Source organism: Neolamprologus multifasciatus, chromosome 19, assembly GCF_963576455.1.
Source record: "Neolamprologus multifasciatus chromosome 19, fNeoMul1.2, whole genome shotgun sequence".
In the NCBI taxonomy this organism is placed as follows: Eukaryota; Metazoa; Chordata; class Actinopteri; order Cichliformes; family Cichlidae; genus Neolamprologus; species Neolamprologus multifasciatus.
In genome coordinates this window covers 25,429,741-25,456,446 of record NC_140457.1, presented here as the reverse complement: position 1 = coordinate 25,456,446, position 26,706 = coordinate 25,429,741, and the positions used below count along the sequence as shown (strand labels likewise).

At 39.8% G+C, this 26,706-nt stretch overlaps 1 protein-coding gene across 2 annotated transcripts in view; it reads right to left on the bottom strand.

Annotated features, from left to right (window-relative positions):
- The window catches only part of arhgap5 (Rho GTPase activating protein 5), a 50,470-nt gene that overhangs the window by 8,485 nt on the left and 15,279 nt on the right, over positions 1-26,706 (bottom strand). For both annotated transcript variants that reach the window (XM_085143217.1, XM_085143216.1), the window contains one exon: positions 1,117-1,194. In XM_085143217.1, coding sequence (XP_084999343.1) covers positions 1,117-1,194 — 78 coding nt within the window. The remainder of the gene's footprint in view (positions 1-1,116; positions 1,195-26,706) is intronic.

The window sequence follows — 26,706 nt, the reverse complement described above, 5'->3', positions numbered from 1 at the left end:
AGAGGAGGAAAAAAAAGTGTGTTGGGTCCAAATCAATCAGCTTTCTCATTAACACAGGGTAAAAATACTCTAATGACAGTTCAAAGGAGATACGTGGAGAAAGAAAAATGCTTGCTTGCTGTTGTGACACTCGGCAACAGCCAAATGACATTAGGAGGGAGGAGAAATGGTGAGAAAGAGGACAGAGCCCTAAGGTAACACGACAGCTGTCACAGTGAATCTGAACGCATGCTGACAAACACTCTGAGCTAGAAACACTTGAAGGAAATGGAGAGCATTGAGCAACGGAGGGATATAAACAACAGGAAATGCACAAATGAATTTAGGAAGGACAGGGTAGGAAAGGAGGAGTCGAGTGAAGGAGGTGAGCAAAGGAAGGAATCTCAAAACAAAAAAATGGTGGCAGCCACCAGAGCCTCAGCCTCCTAGTAGATACACGTCATCTTAAATGGATATCAGCTATATACAACATTTACATTACCACTGGACTTTAACGTTACTCATTAATCATAGAATAACCAAGAATATGCTCGAGCTCTTCTCCTGAACCAGAAGAAACATAACGCAGGAAAAAACATAAGAAATGCAGAAATGATTCAATAATCATCGCACGCTTCATCTCAGTCAAGTCTCCATATTTCAGCACCTGGCTGTAAAATGCCTGACGCTGCTGACCATGTGCTGGTGATTTCTGCCTGTGGTGACTTTATTTATACTAACAGCCCGTTTGGCAGCTCCCCAACCATCATGAGCAGTTTCGACGGTACTCCACAGGGCATGTGTTTCTCTTTAAGCACTTCTGCTGCGTGGTCAGGTTTGGAATCGGTCTTTTGGAGTTTTCTCTGTGGGTTAAATATATTGCACACATCGCACATGCGCTGCTTGATTCTGGAAATGTTTTCCAAAGAACTCCCAGGTTCTTATAACGGCACAATTTAAGTTTATGGGGAAATAATTTTGAAACACATTCTGTGAAACTAATAAAGACTGTTTGCCTCCGTGCTTTGAAAATCCAGCTATGCACGCTCTTTCTTCCGATTTATTAATAGTTAAATATGTATTCATAGGTCTACTACTACTACTACAAGCATGTGTCTGTGCAGATGAGTGTTTTACCTTGATCAAACTGTTTCTGAATGTTGTCCTGGTCTGTCTTGTTCCCACTGACGCGATACAGGCCCTCTGTCGTCAGACCTGGAAACACATACAGCCATTTTCAGCAACAGCTCTAATGGACTTCATTCATGTGGACTTAAAGCAGCATTAAACACACAAAAAAACTGTTAAAGTGCTGAGCTGAAACAGATGGGCCAACAGAAGCACTGTTTCATCTAATGTGGTTTTCCACATTAAAACATACTGAGAGCATTTGGATTTAAAGCTAAAAACGATGTCCTCTTTCTAGGATTTCAAAGCCTCTAATAATATTCACATTAGACATGTTACATTTAATTAGAACTTTTCTTTTATTTCTTTTTTAAATACTTGTAAATGCTTGTTGTGACACTGGTTATGATGTAATTAGGCCACAAGCTGCAGCAGAAAGAAAAACAAAAAGACGTCTCACTTCCTAGAAAACATTTACACATTTTTTAAACATAATTCATTTGCTCTGAACAAACGGGAGAACAGCACTGCAGAAACAACCAGAGACATATATTCCATCACAATCTCCTGAAACCAGAGGCAGCAAATATTATACAGCTGGACTTAATCCACAAAAGGTAGATCAAAGGAGAAAAGAGAGAAAACGGAAAGAAACTTTAGCTGGAGTGCATTTTACACCTTTCTCCATTTCTTGTCAAACATACACTCACCAGCCACTTCATTAGTTACACCCTGCTAGTATTTTGCCTTTACAGCCAGCATACATTCAACAGTGTGCTGGAACATTCCACAGAGATTGTGGTCTGTGTTGACATGATAGCATCACATAGTTGCTGCAGATCTTAACATCTGAATGATTCATCAAACCAGGCGAGGTTTTCTGATCCTCTGTTGCTGTGATAACTGTAGCCAAGATTTCCTGTTCTTAGCTGATACAAGTAGGACCAGGTGTGGTCGTCTGCTCCTGTAGTCCATCTGCTTCAAGGTTTGATAACCTGATTGTAACAAGTGGATATTTGAGTTCCTGTTACCTTCCTATCAGCTCAAAGTTTGACTACTCTCCTCTGACATCAAAAAGGGCATTTTTGAACACACTCCCTGAATATTTTCTCTTTTTCTCTGTAAACTAGAGATGGCTGTGTGGAGAATTCCCAGTAGACCAGTAGTTTACGAAATAATCGTACCAGTTTGTCTGGCACCAACAACCATGCCATGCTCAACGTAAATTAAATCAGCTTTCTTCCTCAATCCATGTGTAACTGCATAAAACTGCTGCTGCAATGTGATTGGGTAATTAGATATTTGCAAAACTATGAAATGCATGTGTTGTATTGTGGCTCAAGAGTTGGGAGTTCGCCTTGTAATCGGAAGGTTGCCGGTTCGAGCCCCGGCTTGGACAGTCTTGGTCGTTGTGTCCTTGGGCAAGACACTTCACCCGTTGCCTACTGGTGGTGGTCAGAGGGCGCGGTGGCGCCAGTGTCCGGCAGCCTCGCCTCTGTCAGTGCGCCCCAGGGTGGCTGTGGCTACAACGTAGCTTGCCATCACCAGTGTGTGAATGGGTGGATGACTGGATGTGTAAAGCGCTTTGGGGTCCTTAAGAACTAGTAAGGCGCTACAAATACAGGCCATTTACCATTTGTAGATTGGCTATAATCTAATCTTTTATAAACCACCATCTCCCTCTGGATGCAGTTAATAAGGTGTGACAATAGTTTAATATTACTAGTTTCTGTTTTTCCTTTTTCTTTTAAACATACATTTTGAAATGAAAACCTTTATGACTGGGACACAGACAGAGGAGGGTGAAAGTGGTAGGTTAAACATCTCTCTTACTAGCTAAATGTCAGCTGAACATGACACACACAGCGAGATTTAGTCAAAAACATGACAAGTTTTGGGCCACCCACACTATGTTATTCGTTTTAGGCATCAAAAAATATACATCACATATACTGCAAGTATATGTATGAGTGCAAGTATAAATTATGACCTTTAGTCTTCAGAAATGACAAATTCAACAGCGTGAGACCAATTTGAGACGAATAACATCACAGAAAATCGCAGTGCAACATGAGCACCAGTCATCCAAAGCAACAGCTAGATCAACAATTTTGCTTGCAGACTTCAGCTGGTCTGAGAGCAGCTTTTGTTGAAACCTCGGACCATAAATATCACAGCCAGCTGGCACCTGACAGCTGATCTCAGACCAGCACATACGGAGACAGAGTGTCTTAATTAGAGCAATAATGTGTGTTCAGCCTGCAGGGAAGAACACACACACACACACACACACACACACACACACACACACACACACACACACACACACACACATGCATGTATACTGCAGTGTTGATGACCTTGCAGCAGCCACTACACAAAAACTACTGTCGTGTGTGTGTGTGTGTGTGTGTGTGTGTGTGTGTGTGTGTGTGTGTGTGTGTGTGTGTGTGTGTGTGTGTGTGTGTCCCTGCAGAGGCAGTTAAGCAGAGACAGTATTATGTAAATTCAGCTTTAATGGATTCAAGTAAATCGTGTCAACTGTGAGCAAGTGTGGATGTGCATGTGTGTGTCCGCTTGTACGCATGCATTGATCTGCACCTTTCAGCGTTTTTGTTAAAAATGTATGCATGCTTGTGTTGACTCAGGTGTGTGACATGTGGTAACTCTTAAATTAATAACACAAATTGTAGTGATTGTGCCAAATCACCACAGCCTAATCAGCAACCCACTCGACCTAATTTGTGCATGCGAGTGTATACGTGTGTGTGTGTGTGTGTGTGTTCACACACACAGCATGATGTATAAGCTCAGCAAACAGAGTGGGTGGAAAAGCTCAAATATGTTCTGCTGCTGCACCTTCAATGTGCTCCAATTACTATATTTGTGAGGACTCACTTGGACCTCCACATTACAACTCAAAGCTTCGACCTTCAGCCTGATGACACACTGTTGTGAAATAAATTACATGGTCGAGCAACGCCTCGTCCGAATGTTTCTCTGAGTCACAGCCATATAACTCCTCTGCAGACGCTGGGTGTTCCTGATCTGCTTCTCTGCACTTAACGCACATTAACTTGGTAGCAACACATCAGACTTTCATGTTTCACAGAAAACTGAACATTGAAACACTGACCAAAAAGCACAAAACTGGAAAGATGACGGTTTCTGAAGTGGAATTTTAATGGTTCAGAATATGAAATGAGCTAAAAAGGTCTCAAAGGTTCTATGTGCACTATTTACCAAAGCCATTTATGTCAATGAGGTTTTACTCAAGGTTGACAGGGTCGCAACTTTACATGTTTTTGATTTACTCTTGGATATGGAAGCAAAAGTTTTGGGTTATACTTCTTAAGTTCTGCAATCCAAAAAATTAATCATGAATAGCAAATTAGCATCAGCATTGTTAGCATTGTTAGCATTTACCATTACCAACGTCTCTTATTGACAGCATGAAGCATTTCTACTCTGGATGTGTTCTTTCTTGGAAAACAACACCTGCACATCACCACTGAGGGGTTTAAATCCAACAATCAAGATGTGATTGAAGTACAGACTTTCAGTTTTAATTCAAGGAGGAGTTTACTAAACAAATTGGTCATACCAGCAATTTTTAGACACAGTCCCACATTTAATTGGACTCACAATTAATCAGACAATTGACAAACAGTTTGATGGCCAGGTGTGCCTGTTTCCTTGTTATTTCATGAGAAATGAAGCAGATATAATATCTTAAGTTGATTCAAACTGCTGAATTTTGAGATGTCAGAACGGCATAATTAAGCTGAATGCACTGAGCAGCTCGGCTATTCTTTGACAAAAATGCTCTTTTCTCATTTTTAAGCTGGGTTTTTTTTTGTTGTTGCTGTTGATGTTTTGTTCTTTTTTTAATGAATGAGAAACAATCAGGTGATGATTAAAAACAAATGAATGAATATACAATAAAATATCTGGGGGGTACTTTGTGTATGAAAGCAGAAATCCTCTCCTTTCTTTTGATCTATTCACTGTGTTCATATTCATAACACCAAATAGTTTAGGGGTCTTAAAGATTAGTAAATATCATTAAAAAGCCTGGCAATTTGTCCAGTGGGGAAAGTGTTTGCTGTATACATTTTCCACACGAGTTTTGATCTTTATATGCAATGGCTCCATAGTGTAGCTGGAGACACAGATCCTCTTTGGGTTTGTGTCAGGAAGGCCATCCGTAACAACGTAAAACTACCAAATCGATCTATGTAGAATATAGTGATGGGCTTTGTAACGTTTAGGACAGTAATTTGAAGTCCAATCCAATAAATAATTTGGACATTTTTCTCCTCTACTAGCTGATGATGATGCAACTCATATTTACTCTTTCTTTCTGTGCCCTGAATCTCTCATCACCTGACCTTAAAATAACCCCAAAGGCCTTTGCCAAAAATGCCACCACCCTGTACATCTGTGCGTCCTTGTGAGGACATTTGATTCTCAACAGGATGGAACACAAAATACACACACACACACACACACACACACACACACACACACACACACACACACACACACACACACACAGGACCTGAAGGAAAGGAAGTTAACAGTGGAGTTCATGTTTGCATGTTGAGATCAGACAGGACTCGTCCTGCTGCGATATGATCTAATATCCTGACACACACACACACACACACACACACACACTTACTATAGCTCAGCTCCTCTCACATTGCTCAATTTCGATCTCTCTCTCTCCTTTTCTTATCTATCACAGCAGTTTCACAGTTTCTCCTGCTACCTGTCTCTCTGCTCACTGGCCAACTGCCACAGTCATTTTATTGCCACGATAACCATCTGCTGTGGGAGGGGGACAGGAAGCTAGTTCAATGAGTGAAAGTCAATCATTGGCTATTTTTAACTCTTATTTTACCAGTCAGGGACATGCGTTATTTTCTTTCTGCCCCCTGTGAAAGTCGAAGCTGACGATGATAAATAGCACAACGATTCGTGTTTCATGCCTGTTTAACAATGCGTTTTGGTCATTTTTCTATCCAATAAAAGTCATCTAAACAGTTATCATGGAGGTGATTTGTTATTTTGTTTGTAGGGTTTTTTTACCCTTTCATAAGCTTAGATTTATTCTGTTGCATCTCAAATCAAAAGCATTTTCCTACTGTGAAAAGCTGCAGTGAAAAACAATATTAAGCGTTCCAGTTATGCAAAGCTGGTGCGTTCAATAATGGAACAAAGACACATAAATAACTCTGAGAAAGAGAAAAAAAACAATAAATCCCACTTTGTTCAACACACACATGAGGATTGTTGCACTGAGTAAAACACCCAAAGTCACAACCAAAAAAAATAAATAAATAAATATTCCTTCTGTTCTTTCAGGATTGATTCACAGCAATCTGCAACTATGTGTGGAGCTCCTTGGCCTGAGCAGTTTAATAAAAAGACGCCTGAATGGGGCGTTCACTCGTCCTGAAAAGCAACCAAACTGGGTACAAATGTTCACTGTTAAACATGCTATTCCCATTAAGATAATTAAGGTGCTGATGCGGCGGCATCGGCAGGATCGAGGAAATCAGATTAAAGGCGCTAAACTCGTTAACAGTCTGCTGCTGGGGAAAATGAGGAATATTTTCTTCACAGACTGTCGCCCACTCAAGAAGAGGGATAAATAAAGCTCTGGGGATTGTGTCTTTAAATTGCAAGTCACTAATGTTTTATTCAGCACTCTACATTAACATTTACTAGCCTCGAGTTGTGAACCTCAAGATGTGGCAACAGAAATTTGAGGCGTTTTGAAAAGATTATGGGACAAAAAAAGAATATTCTGCTAGCAAAATGTTAGTTTGACATCTCTCTAATATTTGCTGTTTGTTGTGTTTTACCTCTTCAGGACTGGAATGGATGCTTAAATAAAATAATCTAAAAGAATTATTGGGAAAAATTCCTTTATGTTGACGACTCATATCCAATGGTGGGGGTTGGTCAGCATACACTGATCTAGAGGAAGTTTTAATATTTTAGCAAAACAAAGATCCAATCAGCTGCTTAGATTCACATATTTAAGGTTTATAGGTAAGTAACATCCATCCACCACACACGTTTTTCTGCTTATCCAATCCCGAGCCCATCCAAGCTTCTCTAATCCTAAACTTAAAGAAAGACATAGAGCGCTTGTTAAACTAAGCAGCAAACACGCTGCTTCCTATCAGCACATCCCAGCCCTCATGTTCCACTTTCTCATATCCAGGACACTTAGCTCTTATCCTGCTCGTTATAAATGGGACGTGGCATGCTAACATGCGCTGAAGATGAATGCGCAGGTAAAAGTGCTCAGTTTTCCCCAGAGGAGCCGGAACGTTTCCCTCAATCCTTCAGCTAAGAAATGAGCTGAGCTTTCTGGTCTGGAAGTCATTCTGTGGGCAATCCACTCATCCAGAAAGAGGGGGTGGAGGAAAAGGAGCATGACCTCAGGTGAGCACTTTCTTTGTCCTCACCCTTTATTCCCACACACACACACACACTTGGCTGAGTTTGTGGTCTGGTGGAGTCATCAGTTTCTCCAACGGTGTGTTAATTTAACGACCGGCCCACCACACAACCGTGGGTCAATATAAATCAATATGAAGGCTGCGAGGAGCGCGCGTGAGTATGATTTAATATCTGGGCACCTTAGGTAACGAGATCCATACCCCACACATGCACACGGTCTCAGCAGGAAACAAAACCACAGCTGTAGTCTCCTTTCAATCAGAGGTTGCAGAGTACATTAACACACACAAACTGTTGCTAAAAGATTGTTTCTTAAATTCTACATTTGTTGTTCATCTTCTTTATCTTTACACTGATTCTTGATAATAGTTATACTGGAATGATGAACATGATCACTGAAGTCATTTTTGCATGAATTAATCTGACGTTCATTTTCGAGACTGGCTGAAAGAAACCACAAAAATGATCAGCCTGGATCAACTTTGCTTCCATGCACGCGCTCTCTTCAATGTTTATAGTTGCTGTGCTGTGCAGATTGAAAAGGAAGTGTTTTGCTGAAAAGAACTGGATCCACTAATACCAGACCATGTTTCAATGGAAGCTGATAATCCCAGCTTTGAGACTTGTGATAAACACCATCATCCTGGAGCAAATCAACACGCCAAGACTTCTCTGACCAAATAGTAACAAAAATACCACCTCCCAGTTTTACGCCCACAGCAACCATTCAAACCGCATTTCATATCCATGCCTATCCAGACTTGACCTTTGACCTTTTGGATATAAAATTCCCAAACACTTAATCATTTTAACGTATCCTGAAATGCTGTGATAACACTGAATGGATTCTTCAGTTGTGGTTTTATGAGGTCAAAGTGACCTTCACCTTTAAATACCAAATTTTAATGGCTTCATCCTTGAATCCGAGTGGTCATTTGTGCCAGATATAATGAAAATCCCTCAAGGCATTCCTGACTGGTGTACACACAAATTATTATAGCACACTGAACGCTGTGATTGATTAAATCAATCAGCTCTCTGTCCCAGATGGATATCCCATGGCTGTTTGCAAAATGAGCGTTCCAAGTCGCCAGTTTCCTGGTCCATCTCGGTAACAAATGATTCATGTTCAAAAAGAAAAAAAAAACCTAGCTTTTTGGAAAACAGCAGGGAGCTGGCTGTAAACACCCCAATTAACACTGTTCACACAATGTTTTAAGTCCCCGTTTCCCCTCCTCGTCATAACAGGCACATGCAAAGCTAACATGGCACACAGAGACACACACTGGAAATAAGCAACATTTAAATTAGCCAGTTATTGTTCAATGACTTACACAGAGACTCTGAAACTCTCAAGACTACAAGATCAGCCACTAAAGTGTGAGATAAGGGATGGAAGATTAAAATGGTATACAGTTACACTGGCTTTATGACATTATAACCTAAACCCTGTTAAAGAGGCAATGGGGTTTAAAAGCCATGAGTCTTTATCAGATAAGGAGGACACAGAAATCTGAACCTACCAACACTGTGGCAACTGTAGTACTCAGCATTACTAGCTTGACCCATATTATTAAAGACGCAAGAAGTGTACCATTCAGGATCTCACTTGAAATGATGTTTTGCTTTTATTGGCAACTCTGTAGGAGTGCAATACTAAGTCTCCAGAGTAAAGTATACTTTAATAAATCCATCCATCCTCTTAAATATGTATCAAGATCAGGGTCACATGGGGCTTATCAGCTGTCAAAGGACAGGAGGCAATGGATCCCCTGGACAGATCACATCTATGGCAGGGTTAACACATGGAGACAGACATCCATTCATGCTCACATTCACACTGCAGCTCCTAACACAATTCAAAGCAAACAATAACACATTTTCTCACGGTGTCTCACTAGTACTGGGCCAAAGAGGTGAGGCTTCAACTTCTCCTCCTCCTCTGCCTCTCTCTGTTCATGCTTTCTTTCTTTCGGCCCTATCTCCCCTTTGGCTCCTTGCCGCTACTTCAGCTGTTAAGCATCATCTTCACTTTGATTTACTGGAACTGGATTCTATAATAAACAGTCATCTGTAGCCAAAATGTAACACTGCAGCGGGCACCATAACAATTTATCGAAGAGATTGTAGGTAATGGAAAAGAAAGCAAAGGTGACAGAATAAGTAGCTGCAAACAACAGAATTTATGTAAATCACAAATAGCGTACCATATTATCTACCATCCAGACCGTTTACAACAAAAACACTCATGAGACCTCTGAATGGATCCAGTTTTTCTCCCCTCCAGCTGCACAAGCCTAGCTTGAAACTTTCAAACAACGTGATTTTATCAGAGGTTTTCTTATACTTTCTTTTTAGGTAATGTATTTGTTGTCTCGCTTACAATGTCTTGAGGTAAAACATTCCTTTAAGTTTGTTAAAGGTTTTAAATTTTAAATAAACTTTAGAAAAAATACAAAAAATATTAAAATGATATTAAATTAATTCTTTCTAAGTAAATAAAATGCTGCATTTGAGTCAAAAGTAGGTTTTCACATTGAACATACAGCTGAATCAGGTCATAAGAAACTGTGAAAATCCTCAGTGGTGTTTTTCATCACTGACTGAGCTGCTCTTCAAGTAGTTGGTTGTGGTGCCTGGTGGTTTGAATAAGTCGTAACAATAACTATGGGATGTCAAAAAGTCATTTGGGGCTTTAAGAATGTCAACTACTCCAGTGTGACGTCATTATAAAATCCATTTACATCAACAACCAGATGTCTCCAAGTTTCGCTAATTACTACAGTGTCCTCACAGTCCAGCCTCGTGATCTGAACTCTTGTGTGTATTGAACTGTGTGTCACTGGGTATGGTGACAGTAGGGCAGATGTCCGGCGTTCAGCGAGCCAAGACAGCAGCGCGTGCACACACACAAATACACATGCATGCACACTAATTTTCTAATGTAACAGAGACAGATGGGCAGTATTATAAATAGAGTTGTCAAGCTATAGCTACCTAGTAACTGCTCTGTTTATACACACACACACACACGTATCACGTAGCATTGCAATACTAAACAAGGCAAAACAGGTATTCGACAGAACATCACTTCATATTCTATACTGTTCACTGGTTTCACCATACTTAAGCTATTGTGCAGAGGTCTGGGGCAATAACTATAAAACCACATTAAATTCACTTTTTACTCTTCAAAAAAAAGCAATTCGAATCATCCACAATGCAGGTTATAGGGAACATACAAACTCACTATTTTTGCAGTCTGAAATATTGAAAATTGACGATCTAGTGAAATTCCAAACAGCACAAATTCTATTCAAAGCAAAAAATAAAGAACTGCCAGGTAATATTCAGAGTATGTTTTTTGTGAAAGAAGGAAGTTATAATTTAAGGGGTTTTTGTAACTTCAAAACAATGAAGGTACGTACGACAAGAAAAGGCTTTTGTGTTTCTGTTCAGGGAGTGAAACTATGGAACAGTCTGAATATGGAATTAAAGCAATGTCCAAACAAAACTGTTCAAAAAGAGTTATAAAAATATGATCTTCTCGAACTATAAAGAAAAGGAAAATATTTAAATTAAGTGAATGTCTCTATTTAAAAAAAACAAAACAAAAAAAAAAAACAACTCATGATGTGATATTATAGTATATAGTATATCAGAAAATGGTTCACTATTTTTATTACAAATTATATCAGTAAGGAAGCTGACTAAATATTAACTGATAATTTATGGCAAAGGGGTGGGATTAAATAAGTGTTTACTTCTTGCCACTCCCTTTCAACATGTAAATTAATAATTTTTTTGTATGTAATTTGTACAGTATTTTTTTTTCTTTCTTATTTTCTTTTCTAAATGTACTTGTATATTGTTCACATGTTGAAATAAATTACCAATCAATCAATCAATCAATCAATCAATCAATCAATCAATCACACACACATTCAGTTTGTCCTTTTATAATACTTTTTACTGATTATCCGTTCATCCTGCAGAAGAATGTGATAAATTATAACCACATCTAATAAATTATAGTTTAGCAGAAACCATTTAAGCCCTGCTAGAAAATTAAAATGTGAAAGAGAAAACTGTTTAGAAAAACATGAGGTTGAAAAGGCTAAATTTGCAGGTTTGTAATTAAAAATGAACCTGTGGTGCTGGATTTAGATTTAATTAAACAATAAAATCAATTAATCTGCAGAATTTTTGAATGTTTTTCTCTGTTGCCAGTTAAAATGGATATGAAGAGATAATGTATGTGTGATTATGTACAGTAACAGACCACATGACCTCAAACCCTCCAAAAATACTTGATAAATATTTCCTTTTGTACAAAAGGAAATAAAGGCTTAGTGGTACTGAAACATTGTGCAATATTCCTTTACGTTTTTAAAAGCTCAAAGTAACATTTACTACAAATATAAACTACAAACGTCTACTACAACTGTGGGTGGGGGCACTTTGACAATGCCAGCATTAATGAGTCACGCAACAACACAACATGTGTCACTTCTTATCTGTCACATTCTATTAGATACACAAATATCAACACAAACTCACACACACACACTTTAACAGCATGCATTTATTTTTAGTGAAGGTAAGTGATGACAGAGAGGAGAGGAGAGCATGGAGAGAACAGATAATGATGATAAGGGGAAGAGGGGGAGAGCAATCAGAGAAGAAAGATGTGATGGTGAGAGGTGGGGGAGAGAGAGGAGAGAGAAAAGAGAGATAAGAGGATAAAGAGAGGGAGTGATGGGGTGATGATAAGGGACTGTGGAAAAGAGAAGATGAAGGTATAAAAGGAGATATGGATGACAGAGAGAAGATAAAAGAGGAGAAGGGAGAGGTAGGGGGAGGGTAAAGAGGTCAAGGGTGAAGTGATAGGAGAAAAGGAACGAAGGGGCAGAGAAAGGGCTGGATGAAAGGATAGAGGATAAAGGTCGAGAGATGGATGGACAGAAGACGAGGAAATGGGAGAAACAGAACAGAATGGGAGAAATGGAAGATTGCAACAGAAAAGGGAGGAAAAGGTGAAATCAATCCAAGACAATTAAGTTGTAGTAGAGGAAAAAGGGAATGGAGAAAAATAAGAGAGAAGTCAGTAGGTGTAGAAGGTGTAGATGAAGAGGGAAAAGAGGGATGTGTGAGAGAAATGGCAACTGGAGGAAAACGGGGAGGAACGGAAGAGGGGGAGGAAAAATATTCAGATGGAGGGAAAGGAGGGAAAGGAGGATGGAGAAAGAGAGGGATTAGTGGATGAAGTCAGAATAAAGGAGGAGGCAGTGGATCTCCTCCAGTGTTGAGCTGTGATGTGTGATGCAGCTAGACATTAAAATTATTTCTTTATAGCAAAAATCAGCTTCTTCAGTTCACAATTTCTGCTTTCACATTTTCTAGAATCATCAAACTTGATCAGTTTTACATATTACTTATTTATGAGCTGATCAGTGATACATTTTTCGATGAGAACGAGGGAAAGTACGTGTATTTCATGTATTTTTCCATTTTTGGAACCCTCCAGGGACACAATGTCCAGAATTGTATATTTACACGTTGTCACTGCACTGTTCACAAATCTAAATCATCACAGAAATCATCATCCAATCACTGGAGATGGGAAATACAAAGAAGCGGTAAACACCATTAGCAGTGAGCAGGAACTCCAGCAACACTGAGGCAAAAAAAGAAGGAAAAAGAATCTGTACAGCAGACCTCACCAACTGCTGATCCCATTTCCACTAAGCTCGGGGAAATGGTCGCTCAAAGCACTCAAAATGACACTGGGATGCAGTTACAGCTACAACAAGGTGACATTTCACTCGTGATTGGCTCAGACGAGGATGACAACACCAATGAGCTAGGACATTTTCACTGCTGTCTTGTTAGCACTGAGAAGTCGAGGACGTCAGTTTATTTTAATAGTTCAATTTCTGCTGAATGTCAAAAACGGATACGTTTACTGTCTTGGCGCTCACACAACTGACTGACTGAACACGTCAAATGTTTTTGCCTTACATTAATTATATAACTTCTTTTTTAATAACTCAGAGTGGTATGCAACGATCCATCAGGTTATGGGACATAATTATTGCCACAGTCATTCCTTCAAATTAAAAGTGACTTTTTCAATTGAAACTGTAGTAAATTATTGTCCTATGAATGCTGAACCTGCAACTCCCCAGAATTGGACATGTTTTTTTCCTGAGCAACTCTCACTTCTCTAGAAAACAGCACTAATAAACCCATTGTGCGCTCTGTGGATGTTACAGAATACCTATTAGACTTATATGTAATTACTCCATGCTGTAAGAAAACTAAATATAGTTCAGCTGTACGGGGGTGCAGAGGCAGAATCTGGACAAACAAAACAGTTTGAGGAAAGAAGAAACCACCAGAGCTAAATAAAAAAGCTAAACTGCTCAAAATGACACCATGCCAGCTTGCTTGACCCTTTCGCTGTCATTTGTTTAATATGCACTTTACTGCCTTTTTTTTCATCCCCGCTCCCGCACATGTTTGCTGGCGGCATCCTGGCAAGAAAGAGGAGCGAGAGAGATTTACACAAAGAGAGAGGAGGGCAGCATAAGGGCTTTTCAAGGCAAACTAATGGAAGACTGGACTGCTCAACTACAGCCACAGGACACACTCTCGCTCTAACACACACACACTTGCACACAAGCCCCATTAGACCAGATGACTGCCTTGGAGCCAGGTGGCATAGCACTAGCCTCTCTCTCTTTCTCGCCTTTTTTCCCCTCTATCTGCACAGTCTGTCCCCAAGACAAACACACAGTTTGCAGTATGCTATTTTACCGCACACACGCAGCCGCCTCCGGCCCGGCTCAGGCTGGCCTCGTCTGTCCTTGCCTCCAGGTTAGACAGGGCCCTGATACCGTGCTGCAGACACATTCTAGGAGCCATAACCAATCGCCCTAATCTAATCCTTGCATAGCCTGCCTCACTTTAAGCAACAGAAAGAGAGTCCATCATATACAGCTACATTTGACAACACTCTGCAACCGCAATCGTCTTTCAGATTGTTTTCATAAATCCCTACATCCACACAGATGATCTGAACAGCAGGAAACCGATAAATCTTCTCATCCTCTTCTTTCAGCAAACCCAAATCAAAAAAAAAAAGATAAAAAGAAAAATGTTCATCCCAGCCAAAATATTATTAAGCTGGAACTGCTTCACCCAATATTCTGCCATGAGGCTAATTCATGGGGTCCAGTGCAGAAAGCAGATGTCCACGCAGCTTTATTTATAATGAAATATAAACTGCTGTGCAACAGTAATTCAGTCTAGAGACACTATGAGGAAGAAATGTGTCGATCAAAGAATCCCGAATAAAAATCTGAAAAGAGAAATCCAATCCAACGGATTTGCTTTGCTGACAAAATCCCAAAGTTTAGTTTACGTAGCATTTTCAATGTCTCCATAAAGCAAATTAGTACGGTGACCACAGTAAAAGTATGGTTTTATCTCCCCTCATTTAGACTGGCAATTTTAAATAAATCTCTAGAGGTGTTACTGAAATGGCTGCAAGACTTGCTTCCAGAAGCACTTTGATACCATATCAGCGTATCAGAGAGGAAAATATCACTTTCACAGGAGCAAGAAGCTCTTTGTTCTCGATGAAACAACAATAAACAATCAGAAACTGAATAAGACAATCTGTGTATCCTTTAGGTCAGCGGTCCCCAACCCCCGGGCCTCGGACCGGTCCGTGAGTCGTTTGGTACCGGGCCGCGAGAGTTGAGGCTCAGGTGTGAAATGTATAGTTTTCAGGATTTTTATCGGTTTTCAGCGTTATTTTGTTATCGTTTTTATCGTTAACTCGGTTTTCCTGGGTCTTTTCACGTGTGTTATGAATAAATTTTATTTTTTTCGGTACTGGTACTAGTTTTATTTTGTTGTATTTATCCGCGACACCTTAAAAGCCGGTCCATGAAAATATAGTCGGGCATAAACCAGTCCGTGGCGCAAAAAAGGTTGGGGACCGCTGCTTTAGGTTGTTTACACATGGACTATAAAAGTGGGAATAACAGGGAAATTTCTGACGCAGCTTCTTCTCAAACAAGACTACGCCCACTTTGTTTAATGTTTGCTACGGCCAGCGTCCTTTTCGACTGGAGAGCTGACTGTCAGAAAACACCGAAACATGTGCTTCATCATTTTTCAAGAGCCAGAGGAGACATTGTCAAATGATTTGCTTTGGTTGACAAAGAGAAGGGAAAAAGATGCAAAGAAAGTCAGTTTACTGCTTCTATAATTACCAGGAAAACAGCAAGTCCTTCACGTAGCGCTGAAAGCAGCACATTTCTCTAAAAGCAGCTAAAGATCAGGGATGCGAACATGTGTATGGCAACAAAAAAGAGACAGCTCTTAGATCATTATCTCAATATAAGAGTCTAATAAAGACACAAAATCCTGTGATGGCATAACTCACTATAGATTAGGCTACAACCCGTGTGAAAAAAAAGGATTTTGACCAGAAAACAAGCTGTTGACACATGATTTATCATCATTTTAGCTGCCAGGGAACAAGTAATGAAATAAAGAAAACTGTATATAAAATAGTTAGTGCTGTGCTAACGCGCTAACTCGCCCAGTGTGTGGGGCTGGACGGCGCTAACATGTTAACGAGCTAACCGTGCTAGCACGTTGACGCCATGCAGCCCCATGCACGGGGCGGTCGAGCTCACTAACGGAGATTTGCCGCGTTAATACGGTTATGGCGTTAACGTCATTTTAACCAGATTAACGCTGACAGCAGTAAAAATAGTATGATTACTTAATCGTGCCTCTTGGGTACTAATGGTTTACACCCTGGCCTAAATCAAATTGTATTGATTTTAAACAGACAACAGAACAATGAAACGTATTAACTCTAAATTTTGGGTTGAGAAACAAACAAAACAGAGAGAAAAGCTCGTAGTAGTAGACGTAGTCAGACAGAGACAAGGTCTGAACATTCCTGAAGCCCAAAACAGGTAATCACATACAATTAGCCAAGCTAAAAAAAAACAAACCCAAAAAACAACTCTGTCCTTTTTTACTCTATCCTCTGTCTCTCACTGGGGATGATCAGCACACAGAGAATAGATAAATGAGAAGAAATGTACAGAGAGAGAGGAAGGAGGGCAGAAAGTGCAGAGCTTGCCCAGAGGGATAAGGTGATGGGATGAACGAGGTCAGAGTCCCTGCTTCACCTATTCACTGAAAAAAATCATAAACTGGGTGGATGGGAGAGAAGGGAGCGGCTGCTCAGATACTCAGCCACAGGCACGCACACACCCACAGTCAAGTCCACACCCACATGTTCCTGTCTCTTGGTGTGTCACTGACCAGGAACTCCACAGGGAAGAGATTAGGACTCGAGGCTACATAGCAGGATGTAAGGCTGTGTTATAAGAACCAAAAATGAGGGTGTTGTAAAGTGTCACAAACAAATCAAGCATAAGCAATAAAATGCTCTGCTCTGCCTGATCCAGCCTCACTTGAGCGCAGGCACATGTAACCGCAAACACGACCTGTCACAAGAACAGCGAGCCTTTGTGGCGTCTGCTTTTCACGCACCCATTATCTGCTCAGAAACCACAGAAACACAGATCGCTGTCATCACCTCTCCGCCTCTCAGCTGGTGGTTTATTACATGTGGTTAGAGCACATCCAACCACAAGCTACTGTGCCACAGCTCCTCGCTCTAACTGGGGAAAGGAATCAAACACCAGCCAGTGACTCATAAGCTTGGGAAACAGGGCTAAAGCTGTGAGTTAGACAGAGAAGGGGGGAAAAAAGAGACGCTGGTCTTCGGTTATAAGAGCAGAATATGAATAAACAAACTGCAGTAGACTAATCAGAACGGATAATTTCCCTCAGAACAGCACAAAGCTAATCAGTCCGTCACTGCAGCCTGTTGTCATGTGAACAGTACTGAAGAAAATAGCTGCTGGGGTTGAAATATCACATACCTCTGAGTTTCACTAAATGCATTCGTGTGAGAAAGCGAACCAGCGACCCGGATATAACTATAAAAGGTCAAGACTTTAGTTCCTGGTAAACAAAGAACTTATAAATCTAATTTTGTGATGATACAACAGGAAAATCAAGTGTCTACTGACTCTGGGATGCATGGAAAAAAGCAAGCCTGCTCAATTTTAGCGAACAACACAACAACAATTACAATGGTTAAATAAATAAATGGAAAAAAAAGAGTTGAGGATGGTGGAGGGTTATATTCATCCGCTGGGAAGTTTTTGACTCCAGGGTTAGGGCCAGTCTCTCTCCAGCCTTTCTGAGGGTGCAGACGGGGGCAAAGAGAGCCCCCGGTGGCAGAGGACTCGCATGCCTGAAGAACGCTACACGGCAGCCTCAGGGCAAGCTACAGATAGCCCAACAACAGTTGGTTTGATGGCCAAAGGCTATTTTTCCATCATCTTGACCTGACCTGCACTAATCAGCCTGTGAGTTTAAGCTTTCAGAGATATGAAGAAAGAAAAAAAATACAACTGAAAAGACACCCAGGACAAACAAAACAAAAGCATTGTTAGGGAAATGAATGCAAAAGAGGATTTGTTTTATCCTAATTATTTTGTTTTTATAAATCGCTGTAAGGCAAAATCATAATTAAAAACCAATTAAACGCCTAGCCTCACAAAAATAATATCGTTTAGTGGCCTTACAGATATGCCTGGTTAACAGTTTGTTAATGGCCACACATCAATGGACACAAATAATCCCACAATTATACCAGAAGCCAGCAGCGTGAGTCTGTTATCTAACTTGCTGGCAGGTCCTGTTTTGATACTTTGGGTCACTGGATCGTTTTGTGATTGCAATATTGAAACCTTATCTGTTGACACACGCAAAAATAGCATCGTCACAAGCTACTGTGTTGGAAATGGCTACTACATCCTCTGGTGGCCTAATTATGGTCTTCCAGTGTATCCTGGGAAACAGGAAGTGATTGATGTAATTTAACAAAAGCTTAAGAGAAAGCTTAAGAGTGCAAACGACTCTTGTTCATTGATTACCGATGGTGAGCTATCGAGTTGGCTGACAGTTGACAAGATCCAGCATAAACTCTCACTCAGGAGTTTGTGCGGCAGAAGGAGTCAGAACATGAAATGCCAGGATCTGTTTGGATTACGCTGCTTTCCACTGATCCTGTGAGGTATGATCATAAATGTTAATGTCTCAACCCCTTTTTTTAGAGTGCTCTGTGGGATATGTACTTAAGCTTCTCCACTGTGTTAAAACTAAAACCAAATCTGAATTTCGGTTTTGCTTTCAAATGGTCGTAACGGGACTTCCAGAGCGATCTAAAAATAGCGACAGCACTGGAAGCAGCTCAGAGGTACAAAAGGACGCGACCCTCGAGGCAAGAACATCCCAAATTAAATCTTTGGCTTTTATGTTTTTATTGTTGAGGCTTTTTTTGTAGAGCTCAGTACTCAGAAAATCACCTGCATGATTTAAGTGCAAATGTGAGGGTGTGATGTGTACAGCAAATGTAAACACTAGAACTGGAACAATGAGTCAATCAGCTGATTAACAAGAAATCAATAGACTGGCTGTTTTGATTGGACAATTGTTGTTTTTCTTTAAGTGACATAAATTAAAATCAATACCATGCAGATTAATCTTAAAGTGCTGTTTTCTGCCCGTCTGCAGCTGCAGATCGTTTCTCTTCTAGTCTTCAAACAAAAGTAAAAAAATAAAAATATTTTTTTAAAAACAGAAAGCCTTTTTTCTTCCCAGACAGTGATACCAGAAGGTCACAGGTCACACAGTTAGACCAGTCTCAACGGGGACCAGGCAGCTGGGAGCACTGGCTCTCTGACCATTGAACAGGAAGCTCATTTTGTGTGTTTCCATTGGACATGACGTAAGTCCAGCTGCCAGCAGGAAAACAACATGCGCATGATCACAACACAGCCCACAGAAAGAATCCCAGCACAGGGAATGGGAAGCAGGCCAACCCGCCAATCAATTTTCAACTTGAACTCTCACTTTGGCCGATTTCCTCACTCTTCTACTGGAGCACAGAAAGCTGGAGGCGCATATCTAATAAACAGAAGTGGAGAGAATGATTGGCAGGAAAGGGTAGAAGAACACGCTATATTAGAATTCTTTTTCATCTCCTGTCAGCTGTGTTTTTTAGCCTCTTATATCATTCTGAACTCTCTTTCTGCAACCCCTGGCTCTTTTGAATGACTATATATTTCAAGCACATACTCAAAGGAGGTACTCAAAAATCTATGAATTATTTTTATAAAATCTATTTCACTCCAATGAAAATCCCTTCATTCCGCTGCAAAGTCAGGAGTGGAGACCTGACTTCAAAGCAAGGCTGAAAATAGCCAATAATCAGCTTTGTGTGAAGCCTGGTTGACATGCTTGCTGAATAATTCTCCAGCAGAGCTCAAAGTAGAAGTTAAGAAGCAGTGTACTGGGGTTTCCTGCCACTTCCAGAGTTGCTCCAGCTGGTTATTCGCAAAAACTGGCATTGTTGCAATGAACTGAGGAACACGTGCTTGTGCAAAACAATGTCTGGAGCGAGAAAGGAGTCACCGAAGCTCACGCTGACGTGTGCGGTCATTAACTGACCAAAGGTTGTAAAGTTAGATTAAAATAAACTTTGCAAGTGAAAAATGTGCTATAGTGGAAGTATTGTGGATTTCTTTTGTTGAAACAAAATTGCTCAGGCTGTATAATTATTAGAGATGGCACGATACCACTTTTTTATGTCCGATACCGATACCGATATCATAAATTTGGATATCTGCCGATACCGATATGAATCCGATATAGTGTGTTTTTTAATCAGTAAAACTGTTTTTTTAATATCTTGCTGCTTTTTGTATAAGTTCATACTCAAGTTAAAAAACAACAACAACACTAAAGCTATTCTGTTATACCTGTATGTAAAAAAAAAACACACTGCACCCAAAATATTTCATAGATCAGCAACACTGATCAATCTAATAAAGTTAAACCTACCCCATCCTCCCTATTCTGGTATTTTAAAGAGTACTTAGCAGAAATATTAAGCAACCTAACTAATAGGGTTGCAAACTCCCAGCAAAAGAAAATAGGGAACCACCCTCTTCCTCATGATGCTTAATCAATGTAATCAACTTTAATTTGATGCAGGGTGAAAAAAATTCACAGAAATAAATTATTTTTCAAGAATAATTAAATAGATTCAACATCTTTCTTCAACAGAATTGCAGACTGCACAGATGGTACCTTCCCAAAGGAAAAAGTACTACTACTAAAAAGTACTAGGGTATATTAGACTTAACAGTTACTATATACAGTAATGGACTTCTATACATTTTACATCAGATTAAAACTTTGGGTGTAAGATTCAGATAATTATTAAATAATTAAAAGCTAGATATTTTAAATGAAAATAAGAAAGAAAAGTATGTCTTTGTGCCCCCTTTTGCCTGTTCATGCCCTATCGGCCCCCCTGGCTAAACTTTGCTAGATCCGCCCCTGCACAGTTACCAGCCAGCTGCATAGAAAAAGATCCTGGTGTAGAAAGTAATATTAAATAAATTCTAACAACAGATTATCAAGCTTAATAGTGCTGCTGTTGTTCAGCCGCTGGTTTCCTCTTTCTGGTGAGAAGTGGGCCAAAAACAAACAAGAGAGACGGACTCGCGACAGAAAAGCCGATCAGCTGATCATTAAGCAGTTTCACGATTGAAGTAGCAGCAAGAAGAGAGAGAGAGAGAAGAGGCAGTTGCTCTATATATCGGTTGTTAAGCTTAACGCGGGAATGCTTTACAAACATTCAGAGATGAACTTACACACTTGCTTTACTTCTCTCTGAGATAACTTCCTCGGAGATGAAATGTTTGCTAGCAGGCTACAAATACACACAGCCGCTCTATCACGTGACCACACTGCTCCGGCTCGCCATGTCGCCAAGTTTTGTGAGGTGCTTTTTTGATATTTAATGGATCGGATTACATTTTTTATTTCTCTCCGATATCCGATCCAGTAATTTAGGTCAGTATCGGACCGATACCGATACGTAATATCGGATCGGTCCATCTCTAATAATTATACTCTATGTGTTGTTACATTTTTTAAGCAGTTAATGGCTGCAAACAATCTCTAAACCTATTTTTTATAATAGTCAGTCAAATTGGCAAAAATCTGATATATTCTTATTAGAGCAAATTTAGCCCATTCATTGTGCTGTTGGTAAATGTCATATTCTTAATTAAGATTGTTCCTCATTGAGAAATAGTTTATTTGAATGACTGATTTAATAAATGAAATCAAAATTCAACAAAATATATTTTGAAAAGCTAAAACAAAACAAAAAATGCAAGTAAATGTGACATTTTTAAGAAGTCACATTCTTAAAAATGTGACTTCTTAAAAATGTCACATGTCGATGGTTCTTTTGAAGCGCTGAGAAACTGTCGTCGCCCCCTCCTCCATCCTTCCCCTCCTCACATTATACTAAGTGCTGGGGAAAATAACAACCAATGGGACTTCAAAATGCATCAGCATCAAAAAGCCATTTAATCATTGCTCTGCTTCCCTCTCTCTCTCCTTCCTCCAGCCCTCGTGCCAAATACCATTTCATGTCTCTGGGGAGCAGGAAACATTTAATAAAACTTCTCTAATCGAGTTCAGCGGCAAAGAGCTGTGTGTCCTCGCTTTGTGCTTGCCATCTCTCAAAGACGAGACCCAGTTCGTCAAACGGTTTTATTCTCTGAGGCCAAGCTGATGTTTTGGGGTTTTTTATGTAAGCAGACCTGACAAAAATTGCCCTCATTGTGCCTTTTACGCTTTGGCTTCAAGCCCAAAGAAATATATAAAGTTTCAGGAACAGCTCAGGGCTACACACAAAGCCTGATCATATCATTTGACTGCCATTTCATTCAACGCAAAGTTTACCAAATGTAGAATTTAAGCAGCAGTTCATTGGTACCATGTGGAAATACATGCATCTTGAACTGGTGCACACTGGAGCCTGGAGCATGTGTGTTTTTGCCGTGTTAAAATACCAAGATGTCAGCATTTTAGGTTAACAAAGAGCATTTTGGAAGAAGAAAATATGCAAGCCGGTGTTTCGCCATGTAAAATATGAAGAATTTGCATCAGCATCCAGCATCAGCGAGTACTCAGAGTTAATTATTGACCGCTGTGGTATATATTGGTAAAATGGTTTCAGGGTGGCTTATTAAAACAGAGGTTAAAATGGTAGCAGTAGCTTTTAATTGAGCTGTTTTAAAGTTTGAAAATAGCTTCATTTTAATTAGGGCTGTGCGATATGACCAAAATCTCATATCCCGATATAAGAATTCTATCGTCCCGATAACGATATAAATCACAAAAATGTAACATTTTCTGTAAATTCTGTGACTCTCGGGCAGCTCGACTTGCGTGAAGTGTTTCCAGCTGCGCGTCATGTACCTGGAGTCGAGAGTTTTAACGATGCATGAAACGATACATTTTTAGACATAAGTTGTAACAGCTGCCGTTTTCTTTGTGAGTATTTATTACACGGCGTGCTGCGGGGAAAAGCCCGTTCTAACGTTTGAGTCTAAGGTTTATTTTTTAGCACCTGGTGGCTCTTTTTAACCTCTCATCCGTAAATAATCTGCTCTTTCACGTGATTCAGTTTATTTTGAAAGGTCTCAACAGGATCTTGAGCTTTATTGTGAAAGGTTTATGTGGAACATAAACAAGCGGACACGCGATGCTGTTACCGTCGTTGTTGCTAACAACGCATAAAAACAGGCGCTTGTCCGTCCGTAGTGTGGTTATATTAAATATAACAGAAAGAGAGAACTTTAAGAAATGAATATAGCCACTACAGCGACCATCAAAACGATGAAAAAATATTGCCGTAAACAGTTTATTTTGCGACACCACGAAACAAACGATAGTGTAAAATGAAACGATAGATGTTTTTATATCGTCATCCGATATATATCGTTATATTAAACAGGCCTAATTTTAATGCCACTAAAAAGTCTGCAATTTAACTGGAATGACGACAAACTCAAAGGCGGTGCTCGTGTCAGCCTCTAGGACAGCTGGACCGAGTGACTCTCTTTGAACAGATCTGTCTTCTGTAAGCTGCTGAGACGCTCGGCCGCCTGAGACTCTGCTAAATGATACCCGACGCACCGCATGTGCAGCTGAAGCAGTCATTTTTCAAAAGCTACTACTGCTGTCTGAATATCTGTGAGTTCACTTCTTCCACAGTGAAGGGTTGTCGAGTGCGTGGGTGTAAACTTTTTAAGAAGTACCTCACGCTCTCTCCTCTTACTATTCATTCTCACCTTCCTTTAAAAGCCCCATTTTGTGCATTCTTCTTTAAACGTTTCAGCTTTCATTTCTTTTCCACAGCACTTTTCTCTCAGGTGTATTATCAGGTCACTGCAGCTCTGACCCTTCGCTTCCTCCCTACTGAATGCTAGCGGGACCTGAACTTCTCAGGGGGCTGCAGACTCAGTGTACGTCGTTCTGGATAACAGTGTATAATGCTGAAAAGGGTACAGACTACAGATATAAGCGAAACTCTGTACTGACTGCAGCCAACTGAAAGCCTGACCCCTTGACTGCTGCATTTTGGAGACATGTACGGTCAGGGCCTTTTTGTGCACTGCAAAGGCTACACACACTTGTACACAAAAGAGAACGGCCAGGCAGAAGCACATTTACACTTTGGGAAACAGACAAACAAACTCGCCTTCAGTTAAATTCTCATATACAATAATATTCCTTCATTTTCACTAACACAATATTTGGGATCATTGGCCTTGCAAAAAAATATATATGCACATGATAACAGCCAAAGAGTCCAGAATGGTCTCAGAAGGCAAATCTGACAGCTGGTAAACTGCAAAATGAAGGATTGGGAATTGGTTTATAAATCCTAATTTCAATACTAAAAAAACAAAATCTCAGCAAAGTGTTTCCAGTTGACTTAACGGTGAAGCTATAAGTGGGAAACTAACACTTTTCGTCTATTTGCTTCTAATTATTTGCCGTTCTAATGCGGCCTTGTTGTCAGCTAATGGCAAACAAAACAAAGAGCTGACAAAAGTGGGCGTCGAGCAGCCCATACATCTATTATAAAGATGTTTTAACGGGCTTTAGACATTTCCATTTAACACAATGGAACATAAACAAAATTGTAACACCGCAGATTTATACCTTAAGACAGATTAGACTCTCTGTCGTCACAGCTGTGCGACATCATGTGGTGACAGTTTCAAATCCTGTAATAGTCCAGTGAAAATCCCTATCTGGAGCAAACTGTCCCAATATAAAGCTCTTATTAGACAAAGGAAAATATACCAGTTCTGATATGTTTACAATAAATTCTGTCTTCAGATCTTTCTATGCTGTTTTTTAATTACATACCTCACACAGAAGAACATCAGTACACGCGTCCCTGAAGAAAAATTGTGAAAAAAAACAAAAAACCCAAGTTTTGAAAACCTCAGGATAGTGACAAGCAACAAAATGATTTGTCACTGAAACAGGACCTAATTGTGTCAACTATCTGTTGCAATAGATGGTTTAAGATTTTATTAAGTCAAGGACAATGCTTTTTTTAGGCATTTAATTAAATGTAAAGGATACTTAAAATTGTCCTTTTAATAGATGGTATAAGATCCCATATTATGGATGAGACGCCAGTAAAAACTTCTCAGGGTTTTTCTCTTAAATTCTCACTTTATGGCACACTGATACAGGAAGCTTCAGAAACCTTGAAGCCTTTGGTTCATTATTTCTGAATCTAAAAACCTTTATGGGTTCCTGGGGCTCTTGTGATGCCTCTCAGTTGTATTCTTATTAGAATGTGGTGACTGGAGCACACACACAAAGGGATAACAAGCAGATCTCTCCTTGCAGGAAACAGAGGCAGCAACTGCAGAGCAAACATCATCCTTATTTAATGCAGGCACTTTATCTGAGTTGCTTTAAGAGTTCTTTGGCACTGCACATTACCACAGAAAACTTTTTGACACATCACACTTAATTAGATGATTTCTACAAAACAAGCATGTAGAGCTGACGTCATGAAACTTCAGAAAAGGATCTGCATTAAATCTAGCAGGTCGGATAGAGTGCGTGTATGAACCACGCGATACAGCCTTAACATTACACAAACCCACCGAATAAATGTCACCCACAGAATCACAACTTTCAGTCACATTTACAGCCACGCTCTGTCTCACACACACATTTTTTTCTCTCTCACAGACACACAAAGTCACAGCTTTTCCACTCACACGTTCTGTTCTGAAACCACAGGCACCACAAATAGCCATCATCACCTCTCTGCCTCTGTGCCTCTTGTCTGGCAGCTTATTACATGTAGTTAAACTCAGCCATCCAGCAGTCACCCCCACCCCCAAAGAGAGTGCAGCTCCATCCTCCATGCTAGAACTCAAAATCAGAAAGCAACCGTCCTTGGTGTGTAACTATTATCCAGGAACATGTTGAGTTTAGATTGAATTTTCTGGAGAGGCCATGAGTTCATTTGTATATGAGCAAAAGTAAATTTTGTTTTGTTTTTTTAATGACAGGCATCTCCTAAGGTGGTAAATTAAATATCTTTAAAGTCTCAGATAACTAAAGCATAATGACAGAGAATGTATATAATAGTTACCAGTGCTACTTTGTGGTTGCTCGGTTCATTATTTAGTCATTTAGAAACACAACTGAAAAAAAACACTACCATCATGAGATCCAAGAGCCCAGTGAGACCTTTAAATTGTTAGTTACAACTAGATACTTCTTTTTCTGAAATTCTGAACTTCTGTTTTTTTAGACAGAAAAAGAATAAAAAAGAGGGAAAACTGTACATTTTTTAATCTAAACAGAAACACTGGGGAAAGTGTTGAACATCTATATTAGTTGAAAACAATGTAACCATTTTTAAATGTTTGCTAGACAGAACTTAAAAAGAAAGAAAGTAACTAATAACTAAATACTTAATCAAAAAGTATGCACACAGGATGCCCAAGCTGACCACACATCAATTTAGATATACTGGAGACATGTATAAGGTAAACAAGTATGATAGCTTTAGTTTGTACTCTGAATATCCTAATA